The sequence below is a fragment of the Triplophysa rosa genome, linkage group LG13 (assembly GCF_024868665.1).
Source record: "Triplophysa rosa linkage group LG13, Trosa_1v2, whole genome shotgun sequence".
Taxonomy (NCBI): Eukaryota; Metazoa; Chordata; class Actinopteri; order Cypriniformes; family Nemacheilidae; genus Triplophysa; species Triplophysa rosa.
This window is the reverse complement of record NC_079902.1, coordinates 18,613,904-18,626,643: the sequence shown is the minus strand read 5'-3', so window position 1 is coordinate 18,626,643 and position 12,740 is coordinate 18,613,904. Positions and strand designations below refer to the sequence as shown.

Here is a 12,740-nt window from a genome sequence, read left to right as displayed (position 1 = left end):
TACTGTGGTGGCCACCGTTGTGTTTGGACTGAGCGATTCGTGGCAAATCTATAATACAACGCTAGTGGCCACTGTTAATCAAGAACTGCACCTTTAAGTGAGCCTTAACCTGCAGCGCAACAATTAAAACTATTTCTGTAAAAAAGCAGTCATCGAACCTGCAGCTGAACAATGTTTTTGGAGACATGCTCACTTTCTACACATTTATTTTTCAGTCCAAGTTATAATGCAGGAATGTAAGCATGTTCACCTAGTTCAAACTAGTTTATGTTAGGCTAGTTGATTAGCCATTTGCCTCGGTAGAAAGCCAAATAGTATTTATTCTGACTTGACTTCTTTTTTTGAAGCTGCTAGCATCTGTTTTACATTATAATCCTATGGAGTAAACCGTGTTTTCATAAAACGTCCTGAGCGCTTTTTTAAACGTCAGCGACGGCATCTTTATCTGCAGCTCAGAGCGTCTGTTGAGGTTGAAAAAAGTTCAACTTTTCTGGAAAAAACGCCCCTTTTCACAGCTAACCAATGACAGAGACCTGTCGTTCCATAACAACATGCGAGGAACGTGATTGGCCGAGAAGCCCCAAGCTCGAAAATATAAAATGGCGGCCGAAACGCCCGTTGGAGCTTAGTTTTCTATAAATAATAAGTTTAATTTTCACTTTCAACAACTTTTGAATGCATTTCTAGCGAGGAATTAGTATTGTCGTTTTTAAATATGTGATTAGTTATTGCAAAGACGCTCTCTGTTTATAATTCAAATAGACTTCCGTTACGCTGCCTATCTGTTTCTCTAGGCTTCCTTCGTGCACAGACGCTGCCTCTGAAGTCATGGCGTGCGGCTGCTATTTGTAACCAAACGATGCCAGCGGTTTCTTTTTTTAACTGCGTCTTTTTCGACGGGGAGAAAAGTTCCAAAGATTCATCTCCTTCGGCCATCCTGCACACAGGTGACTCTCACTCACTGACTGCTTGCACCAACCGGAGGGGGAGGGTCCACGTGACTCGCTCTTCGCTGCACACAACCTGAGGGATTCCTGCACTTTACGTCTTTGAGGACGAGTAAAAGACTGCGACTACCGCAGGAACGGTATAACGGGAAATGTTAGTGGTTTTGACACCGCGAGTTTTCAAAGCCGCGGTATACCTTGAAACCGGTAATCGGCCCATGCCTAAACCCAGTGGTCAGCGCTAATGGCCGATTATTACCACAGGCAAGATTGATATAAGGGCTTTTTGTTCAGAGCATAGACACGGATCTCTGAGCTTCACCTCTTCGTGATGCTGAGAAATGAAGCAGAATGACACAGGGACGACTCGCAGAATATTTATGGTGTCAGCGTGCAGTTGCTGTTCCAAATGGTAACTTCTGCGTCACCATCAAACCGCTCATTATTTCACCGGGTTCGCTCCTTGTTTTTACAGCTGTAGGCTCTTATGTACAACCAGAGAAGACAAGCAGCATGTTTAACACCATACGTTCCTCTCGATTTATTCATTCAGAAAGAGCACCGGCGTGTAACATTTAGTAAAAGTCTTAATTTTTTCAGCCGTGCTGGGTTACCTTTTTCTGAATGAGGAAAAATAACCAAACAACTAGCCATTAAATCTACCTGAAGCAAACTGTCTGTGATTGTAGGCTAGTGACTGCTGAACGAACTCAGCGTGGTCTCCGCAAGTGCGCCTGTGATTGCCTCATGAAAAACAGAGTCTCACTGGCACCTGCTCTTCCGTCTATGGCTCACAGCAGTCGGAATTTGTCATTTCATGCACGTCACATGCTCGATACACGAGAACCCGGCGCATGAAGTGTATATAATGACGCTGGTACGTGTGCATTGTTATCAGTAGTTTGCCTGCACATTGAAACATGCTCTGAATATTGCAGAAATGGGGCTGATGGGTAAAATTTGTAAACATCTCAGTCAATAGAGAGCTTTGCTGTAAATATTGAATCTCTTGCCAATGTGTTTGACAGGACTGTAAACTTTTGATCAATTTATACTAATATAAAAGATTAATTTATATTACTATTTTACTGTATACTTGTATTAAATAAACAACTTGTTGAATGGGTCATGTAACTTTGTCACATTTAGGTTTAAGTAATGGTTCTACTGGTAACCCAAAATAATACTGGCTAGACATACTTTTAAATTGCTAGCAAATTGTAATTTACTTAGTATTTCTTTTGCTTGTTTTCAGAAATAATCTGCTATGTCCTCTACAACAGACAGTTGTAAAAAACTCGCTGCTCTTTTCAAAGAGTCAACCAAAAACCGATTCACATTTCGCGTCTTTTCCGCGCGCATATTCGTTATTTTAAATGTAAAATCATGCGGAATTTTTAAATGCGGAAATAGGGGGCGACGCGCATGCGGTACGACATGCTCTTTTTTCAGGAGCGTCGGCGCCGCGAGATGAAAAAATCTCAATTTTTCAGAAAGGCGCAAACGCACCGCAGGTCATGTGACAAGAACCAACCAGCCAATATAGACAAGAGATCAATGAAGATGGAGACACAGATGATCACAGCATAACTAAATCTAGTAGCAGAGTTATTGCGAGGTATTTTCAGTGCATATAATCCATATATCCGTACCTCCTCGTCTCAACGGCTATCGTGGCCCATGGTAGCGACGACAGACGCCAGGAGTGCGCAAAGTCCAGGCGCTTTGGAAATAAGGAGAACGCAGTGCAGCTCGCGTTTTCCGCGCGGTTTTAGACGCGAAATGTGAATGGAGCCTAAAGCGAGTTCTGTCCGATTGCAGAAAACGACACCGCCGCTGCCGTTTAAGAAAGCGCTCAGGACTTTTTTGAAAATACGGTTTACTCCTTAAGCGAGAAGTATGGTCCGTCCGTCCGCATGACGCAATTTTCGTCAACAGAAGGGTCCGCGGTCGTCCGCACACACCGTCCGCATACAGCCCATTTTTGAGACCGCGCGGACGTGCCGCGTACAACAGCGCATGCGCGAAAAAGTCCACTAGGTATGGGATTTCTTTTGTGCCAATAAAAATGAACGCAAACTTTTAAAAAACGAACAAAATTATGCAATGAGAAAAAAAAAACACTTTGATAATGAAAACAATAAACTCAATTGCAAGAATGTGACTTGCTTTTCAAATAAACTGCTATTTTTCTTAACAATTTTCTAAGTTTCGTTTTTGCAAATAATAGTTTTTAATTCGCTGCTAGATTTTTCATTTGCGCTTTCCGAGTTTTCATTTACGCTTCTCAATTTTTCGTTCGCCTTTCTGGCACAAATCTCACGTGTAGGCTGGATTTATGGCCGCTTTACTCTGATTGGCTAGTGAGTTTTTGATTGATAGCTCCCTGACAAGGAAGTCGATACTGAAGACTGTTCAGTGCAACGAATTTTAGAGAACGATCTGCATGCTGTTATCTTTATTGTTTGTACTTAAAACTACTTTCTTATTTAGTTAGTATATTAGTAATTGGTATTTGAAGTAGGTAAGTCACGCGCGGTGTGGATCCAAGCGTCCTCCTCATCCTCAGGTAAATGAATGTAATTCAGATAATAAAGAAAATCACTAAAGTTGTATTCCTGTACAGTAGCAATTCTGTCTTTACTAAGCGCGTTCATTGTGTGCTTTATACTTTCTGTCAGGTATTATTTTATGGCCTATTAAGATAATTTTCTTAAAAAGGAACAAACAACTTGCATTATAACATCCAATAAAGACACGTTACAGATTATTGGGTTGTGAGAAATTAACATGCTAAATGAAAACATTGCTGCATAGTTACTGTACAGAGATTAAAACTTTTAGCGATTTTATTATCTCGGTTACATAAATGTACCTGAGGGTGACTTGTGTCCAGCTGAGGAGGAGGATGACGATGTCACTCTTGCATACAGTCTCCTTTTAAAGAATTAAGTCCATGTATAAGTTAAGTACTGTATCATTCTTTTTAAACTCATGATGAATGTACAGTATTATACCCCTTTCTTTACATTCACAGAAAGTACACCTCATAAAACACTACCAATACATTCAAATGACATTTATGTTTTTTAAACGCTACAACAAAACACATTCATAAGGTGACACAATTAGAGGCCTTTAGAATGTTTTATTAATTTAGTCTGCCTCTTGCAAACAACAATGTCATTATGTATTTACACACCTACATAAAACAGGTTAAAGAAAAGCAGAAGAGAGACTTATTAAACTATAAACAAACATTTAAAGATAGAAACGATACATAAAATGCCACCACGATTATAATCTATAAATTAGAAATATGAACTGGAAGCATAACATTTTATTGTATATCTCCTCAAAACTCACTAGGCATCTCGTTTTCCTGATATCATTGAAATTATAAATTATAGACTGCTGTCTTGACGGCCTCTAAACCCACGTAAAGTTGCATGTGAATATGGCTATCTATCCTGTATTTGCTCGACGTTGGCTTGTTGTTACGGCGTCATAGAGCCTGGAAGCGTGTGCTACTTTTAAGTGCGTGAAAGTTGGCAACCCTGCTAATATACTTACAAAATAAGAAAGTAATTTAAGTACAAACACTAAAACAATACAATACAGAAAACCGCAAACAGATTGCTCTCTAATCCGCTGCACTGTCTTCAGTGTCGTCTTCCTGGTCAGGGAGCTGTCAATCCAAATCTCACTAACCAATGAGAGTAAAGTGGCCATAATTCCCGCCCACACGTGAGATTTGTGCCAGAAAGGCGAACGAAAAATTGAGAAGCGTAAACGAAAACTCGGAAAGTGCAAATGAAAAATCTAGCAGCGAATTCAAAACTATTATTTGCAAAAACGAAACTTAGAAAATTGTTAAGAAAAATAGCAGTTTATTTGAAAATCATGTCACATTCTTGCAACTGAGTTTATTGTTTTCATTATCAAAGTGTTTTTTTTCTTTCTCATTGTATATTTTTGTTAGTTTTTTAAAAGTTTGCGTTCATTTTTATTGGCACAAAAGGAATCCCATAACTAGGGGTCAATACACACACAGAAAGTGTGCAGTGTGTCGTTGTCGAAGAAGAATGATACAAAACCGACACGCTGAAACCAAGAACAGTAAGCTTAGAAGCATATCCTTCTCGATACTGTTTGGTTGTTGTTCTTGTTGTCTTGCTGCTTGCTCAGATTGTTTACAATGGTGAAAACACTTCTTCAATCATTAATTTGCAGTGGGTCTGTAAATGACGCGACTCAGCGCTGCCCTCTGACGGTCTGGTAGAGCACACATACTCATTTGTATTGCGCATGTGTTGAATTCGGACGTATTTGTGCGCGAGAAGGACACTGACGCGGAAAGTCAAGTACTCTATGACCGGGCCTTGGATTATAATGTAAAACAGACGCTAACTGCTTAAAAAAAGTCAAATCTTAACATAGCCTTGGAGTTTGGGTTTGCTATTCACTAAAGTATTGACGAACGTGGCAAGATGCCAATGTCTCTAATTGTTGTTGAATTGCATAAAAATAAATTATTTTACATGGTTTTAGTACATTGTGCTGAAGATGGCCTTGTCTGCCAATTGAAGATCAACAAAAGCTGGGATGATACAACAGGACAATGACCCAAGCCACAGAAGAAAATCAACCAGAATGGCATCAACAGAAGAAAATACATCTTCAGGAATGACCCAGTCAGAGTCTGACCTCAGCTCGATTAAGATGGTTTGCCGTGACCTTAAGAGAGTGACACACACCAGAACTCCCAGGAAGGTTGCGGAGATAATGGTGTGAAATTCATCCTTCATTGTGCAGGCTTGAACTCCATCTGTGAGAAACATTTCATGTAGGTTAGTGGATTACGATACTTTTCTTGTGAATGTTTAAAATGTTTATTCTGTAAAGACATGAAAACATATAATTGTGTGTTTGTTTTATGCACAGAAATCCGAGTAAACCCGAAGGCTTTTCCGCACCTGTTCCGTCATCCGTATGTGATTGAGCAATGTTGCTTGGATGTGAATACACAGGCAGTGGATCAAGAGACGGAACGCTGAGCGGGAGGGGGGGGGGAGTGTGTACAAGTGTGGGATGATAAAGAGGAGGGACCAAAAGCAAACAGATCTCTGCTGATGTAGGAGGGGGAATTATGGTGTTGTGTCCTTCCAATGTCCAGGAATTTTTTTTTATTAAAGTCATTTGCCAGTTTATGCATTGTGTTATATTATTAATTAAAAAGCAATCTGTGGGACAAATGGAGGAAAGGAAGTAGTAATTTTCACCACAAAAATCGGGGTTATCATTAGTTTGGGGTATAAATTTGTATTATGGGTTTCATTTATAAACTGTTATATTTATGTTTTATATTATAAAATGAATGCGTTGTGTTTTAAATCATAGTGAGCTGTCTGGTCTTGGAAAACCTGGAGCACCCTATATAGACAGCTATATATATACAGCATACATATACACACATACTGTATATATATTTTTATATAGCAAAAAATAGTGGGGAAACTGTATTTTATTAACATGGTTAGAATGTTGATACCATATTTATTAGATGCAGTAAATAATGAAATATCTTTATTATTGATATTTTCTCATTGTATCTGCTTTTTTATATATATATTATTAAGATGTTATTATAAACATTTATGTTTTAAATAGATTATATGGTATGGGATGGCATGGAATGGTATGATATATTTACCTATTTTTATTATATCAATAATTATATTTCTATTTTTTCAGTGAGCTTGTGGCATTGGGTTTTGGGATTTCACTTCTTCTCCATGAAGGATACATGTGACGCTGCCTTAAAAATTGGAAAACAAAGTAGAGAGGAGGAGGCAGCATAATAAAGTTGTGTGCCTTCCAGGACAGCCTTCACATTCATGTAAAACCCTGGTGCATTTGTAGGCAGCTCTTTAGGTTTGTACTCCATTGATGATATCTTATTTCTACTTCCTGACAGCCTGATTCCAAACCTCAACACAACTGCGTGCCAGCCGTTTGTTGTATCTAAAATCAGCTGAATGTTCTGTACATCCTGGACCTCGAGACTCCTGTGGGGACACCATTCTCCCGGTGAGACTTCTTTGCCTGAGTTAAACCCACCGTACTCCTGCGGGTCTTGTTACCTGTCCCGTCTCCAGGTTACGGCCGCATAATTGCTTCTGTTGACTGCAGTTCTGTCCCTCGATAATTATTTTGCTTTGGAAACGTATTGTCCCTGATGAGGTGGGGTAGAGGTGACAACATCGCTTGCCGTTAAACCTGTTATGTTTCTCAGGTTGGGCACAGTGGCGAACCCACAAAGTCGCAGGCTGATGTAATTAAAATGACTTCGTCGATACGCACGAAGGTTCAAATTATACACCGGATAATTATAGATGAAAGGTAATTTAAGTTAGCTTGCTCTGAACTTTAGGCTGTTGTGCACGTTGTAAGCGTTTATTCAGTTAAGCTTAAAGACTTGGTTTTAAAACATTATTTTTCTCTTACAGTAATCTACATTCTATAACAACACATCGATAACTGTTTTGTTACAAATTACAAGCTTTGGAACAATCTCCGTCTGTGTGTGTGTGAGAGCCCCGTGGTGTCCTACAGCTGATTGAGACTATGCAATTACCTTCCCACATAGTGTGGGTGGTTAAATCCAGCTTTTGCACAATCCCCCTGTCCTTTTCTTCATCAGTCTAATGTCATGAGAACCTCTATCAGTTGCACTGCGTGCACTATTCGCTCATCCTATCAGTTTGAGCCATATGGGCTTTTCATATTTGTCATTCGTACTGTAGGTGTTTTTAGACAGCCAAGTGGGTCCGTAGTGAAAACCGTTATATAGAGATGCTCGCTTTTGTCTCTCAGTGAGGAGTCTTTGGTACTTTTCCAATAGTCAGCTGATTTGGCTCTCCTTCAGTGTGGTTGCCCTCAAAATTCAACATGCACGGTTGTGTTTGCTGTCTCACTATCTCTGTTGTGTCATTACTGTGAATAATACTTTGTTTGCGGCCAAACCGATTGCATTGTTGGATATTTACACCAGTGAGCAAATCCCAAACATAAAAACTTTCTGTCTACCAAACACCAAACAGAAGGTTCTTCAGGTCTGAATGGTACACTGTAGGGTCATAGCTGGGATGGCTCAAGGCTTTAGGACAATGATGGTTTCTGTAATCATTTCAGTAATGAAAAAACATCCTAGAAAGACCATAGAAATGAAATGTTGCTACATTTAAAAAAATTCCCAAAGCTGTATATGTATAAATGCAGAATACTGTAGTATTTCTGTAGAGCAATATATAAGAAACCCTACAATTTACATGTAGGTTTACGTTACTCCAAACCAATATGTTCAGTGAACTCAAATGTTTCTTAAGCGATAGAAATTTCTTTAGTCTTCACTCTGCAAAGCACCACTGCGCCACATCATTTTTGGTGCCATGAGGAACTGATGAGTGTGGGAATCAGAGAGATACTTGAGACTGATATAAGCATCCCGACGCAGATGTGAAGATGCGCCTGCAAACCGTGAGCAGAATTCTGAAAACAGCGCTGATCTCTACATGACTACTGTAGACTGAGTCCTAATTTAAATAGCAGGTGGACATTCACAGAAAGGATCATAGTAGCATGCATCGTATTTCATTACAAGGACACAATGCAGAAAAAAGATCACATCTTTGAGTGCATTTTTTTTTATTTAAGACAAACAGAATAATGTAGAATTTTATAGGCTTTTTTTACACTTCCGGTTGCAAATTCATGACATTGATTATGGTAACTCTTGAACAGAAAGTCACTGAAGCACTGTGAAGTGCCATTCAGATGAGACAAGTATCTAACTACAAGTGATCGAATGTACTCGTGGGTAGGTATGTAAAATAAGAGTATTACCTTTAAAACAACAATATTTAACTGAAGCACTTGCTTTCATGCCCACAAGGCTTATACTACTAAATGATGCTGGAATAACATTCATTTAATCAAAGGTGGAATTTAAGTGCATGCTTGTGTTAATGCAAAAGCAAATACTATCCAAATAGTGAGACATTTTGAAAATAAAGTCATCTTTAGTTCAATATTTGACTCAAACTGTTATGCTGAAATTATTGGTTGTAAAAGAAATAAATTATTTGATAATAAATTAAATATCTATGGTTGAAAGCAATACAAAACAGTTACACTAGTATTTAATTAATTTATTATTTGACTTTTTATGTATTTATTAGGATGCACACGCAAACACAAACACTGCATGGCAGTGAAGGCAGAAAACAGGACAGTGTGCGCACAAACTCTGGTCATCTTTGTCAAGGACGATTCATTTAAACGGATGAGCCTGGCTGTTTCCACCCAGCGGGGCTTTTGATTGGCTGACACTATTATTGTATGCAAATCTGGCCGGGGTGACAGCCAGTAGGTGAAGGGCTCGCGCTAGTGTGGCAATCAAGATCCGAGGCGCGAGGTGAAGCTGCGGAGCTGTCCACTCCACCGGAGGTGCTGAAAGCAGGATTTCCACGTGAATTATTTCGAAAGGAATACACGAGCCGGGTTTATAACTTCGTCAAAGGATTGCCACTCTGAGGACGTTGTGCAAACACCGCGTCATTGGATTTATTTACACTCTCTGAAAGTAATACCGTCATTTGACGACCTTACACGGGAATACCTTTCTGGATGACTTGTAGTTGGATACACAGGTAATCTTCTCTTTTTTTGTCTCGTGTCCGTGATGCAGCATGGGTCAGTTTTTGATGTTCGTTTTAAGGAACGCTGTTTTCATTGGCTTTTGTACTGCACTACTTCAAAGGGATAGGACGGATACACCGTGCCAAGCACTTTAGCTGTAGTGTGAATAATTCAGCATATTGTGCGGTGGCATTCGGTAAACCGGGCGCGCAATGGCAAGCGACAGAAGACCATTCTCTGTGCTCGATCGAGTGGGATGAAGTTAGATGAGCTTTTACGTCTGGCGTTATCGGGGCAAGTTCACTCTGTCACGCTGCTACCATAGTCCTTGTATGATGTACTGTAAAGTCAACGATTGCGCATGAAGGGGACCTTGGGCACAGCTCGTGGCCGTTTAATTTAGCAGCAGGGTGCTTCGTTTTTTCTTAGCACTCTAATCCACGATTGACACCGTGCGCGCACTGTCATTATACTGGTTCTCCTCGTGCCGATTCAATCTGGTGCGTGTGTAAAACGGGATAGCGGGTAATTTTAGTGGTTCATGATCAGGATGGTCACAGATTGTTGTTCGTGGTGCCGTTATTACAGGCTGTTTATACAAGACACGGTTCGCGTTCAAGAACAACCAGAGCTCAGTAGAATGAAAGAGAACACAGGGGTCGATAGACGTTTTTCCAAAGTTGAACTACTTTAACTTGACGATTGTATTATAAAAGCTAAAATAAAACAAGGAGCATGAGAATAAACGCGTCTGATGTCTAGCAATTCAATTGAACGCGTAATGAACGCTTCTCGTTGCGTCGACGGCGCACATCAACTGGCGAGTAATGTTTTCGGTATTGGTCATGTCCTAATTGAAACTTCATGTTATTAATGACCATCAATGAATAAATCTAGCCCTTTATGACTTTTTCTTTATCCCTTTGAAAGGTTTTAGCTATTATTTGTATCATGTTTAAAGCAGACATTAGACAATAACAAAAGGAAACATTAATAAAGTTTAGAGCTGTGTTATTTAATTAAAAAATAATCTTAGTTTTCACAGTTTAGGCCGTTATATTTTCTAAACTGTTTTGATTTTTTCATCCGTGCATTCACACAGATCTTTCTTGTGTGTGCTTTGTGCGGACGAAGTGCTTTATTTGTGCACTGCGTTGCTGAGGTTATTTACAACGAAGATATAAGTGCAGAACATGACTCAAAACAAAGTAAAAGTTCAAAAATAAAAAATAAACAAATGAAAGTAAAAGGTCATAAACAGAAACATGAGAGGAAATGCACTGTACCCCTGCCCAGTATGACGGATGAGGTTCATAGTTAATGCATGAGAACTCAGTAAGGGTTAGCTGCTGTGTGTGCTCTCATGCCTCTCTGACTGAGCTCTGACTCTGATGCACACCCAGTTATACATCAAATGCATGTCGTGTTGCTTTCCTTAGTGCCCAGTGGTAAAAATGCATTGAAGGCAAATACTCTACAAGGAACTCGCAGTGAGAGAAACAACAACCAATTACCTCTCCAGCACACAAAGATGGCCAAAGACACAAACACTCGTACAAAACAATGTAGCCTTTAATGTTAAACGCACAAAAAAGCAGAGGAGAGGCTGTAAAAGATGCCTTCAGGGCTTTCAGACAAATGGAGAGAAGACACGCAGTATCTCCATTTACATGGGAAGAACTGGAAATTGTAAGAGCCTCTTTGGCAATGGGAAAATCTACAGATAAGACTGCACTGTGCAGGACGACACTTTGGCTCTCCAAAGTAAATTATTGTAAATGTTTTAGCAGCAAGTTGAGGTGTAGTGATGGGGTAATGGGCATTGATGTGAGCAGAAGTGGAAATAAATGTAGGCACCATTACACAGAGAGTGGTTTACCAAACATATCAAGAAGAGCTCTGTTCTTTTAATGAATCATTACGTGATTTCATCATCATCATCATCATTGTCTTCCAGCTCTTCTAATTTTCCATCCTCATCGCGACTTGCAGACTTGTCATTGTGCGTGCATAATAGTTCTCGGAGGCTTGCTGTTGTTTACTGTGTTGAGAGGAGCTATGACGCACACACAAAAATGAAGAGAGGCAAGACAAACAGTCTAATTGCTTTCAATAATTAATCTCTTCAAATGACTGCCTCGCCTCTGCAGCCTCCATGTGAGTAACGACGCCCCGAGATGCGCATTCAAATAAGAACCCAACATCAGAGCGTGTTTGTGTTTGAACAATGTCGTCAGGATGACCGTGCTAAGCGCCCACTGCCTCATAACTTTATTTCTTGTCTCTAAGGGGACCCTGTCCATAGATATGTTCATCACAGACCTGAGTGAGTCCTACTGTTGCACTAATGAATCCTGACACCACCCACAGATTGGACAGGTCAGTGCAATCCTCCATGACCAGCAAATAACACAGTTCAGTGGTCAGCACACATAGAGCTATCTCTGAGACTCGCCTCACAAAGGGCTGCACTGACCTGCTGTCTGTATCCATCTGCTGGGGTGATTGTATGGGTGTTGGCAGCTTTGTGGTGTTGGTTATTGCTATACCGTAGTTTGGATTGGAGTTATGGAACTCAGTTCAGTATAGCTGGGTTGTGGTTGTCTTAGTGTGTAATGAAGTAAGATTGGTAAGAAAAGCAAATACTGCATCTTTGCTAACATTTGAAAAATTTTATGTAGACACCCAACAAATATGAATCTTGAATTTTAGTTGTTGGTTAGCTTAAAAGGTTTTTTTTACTTTTTTGTGGATATTTTCCAAAACGGTCTATTTACCTTGCCTCGTTTCACAATGGTAAACTGACAATAATGATTTATAATTTGAGCTTTCGGGTAAGATTTTGCGGAAAATGTCAGTTTGGAATTATTTGACTTTTAACACATGTAAAGATATAGGAAAACATAAACAATGCTGGTCCAGTTTTTTAACACTGCACAAACGTTTGAACTAGGGCTGGCAAACGATTAATCACGATTAATCGCATCTAGGGCTGAAACGGTAACTTGAGTTATTCGAATACAAAAAATCATCGAGGCAATTTTTGTTGCCTCGAAGCCTCGTTTAATCCATCTAGTAGGCTACACACGGAGC

At 39.8% G+C, this 12,740-nt stretch overlaps 1 protein-coding gene across 3 annotated transcripts in view; it reads left to right on the top strand.

Annotated features, from left to right (window-relative positions):
• Positions 1 to 6,944: 6,944 nt before the first annotated feature.
• The window catches only part of fstl5 (follistatin-like 5), a 119,061-nt gene continuing 113,265 nt past the window's right edge, over positions 6,945 to 12,740 (top strand). Inside the window, exon 1 of one of the 3 annotated variants that reach the window (XM_057349905.1) lies at positions 6,945 to 7,037. Coding sequence is in view for 2 of the 3 variants with exons in the window: in XM_057349903.1 (XP_057205886.1) it covers positions 9,636 to 9,658 (23 nt within the window). In the remaining variant the exon portion in view is untranslated. Of the gene's footprint in view, positions 7,038 to 9,314; positions 9,659 to 12,740 lie in introns of those variants that run through there. The other 2 variants (XM_057349903.1, XM_057349904.1) reach the window with 2 other exon arrangements.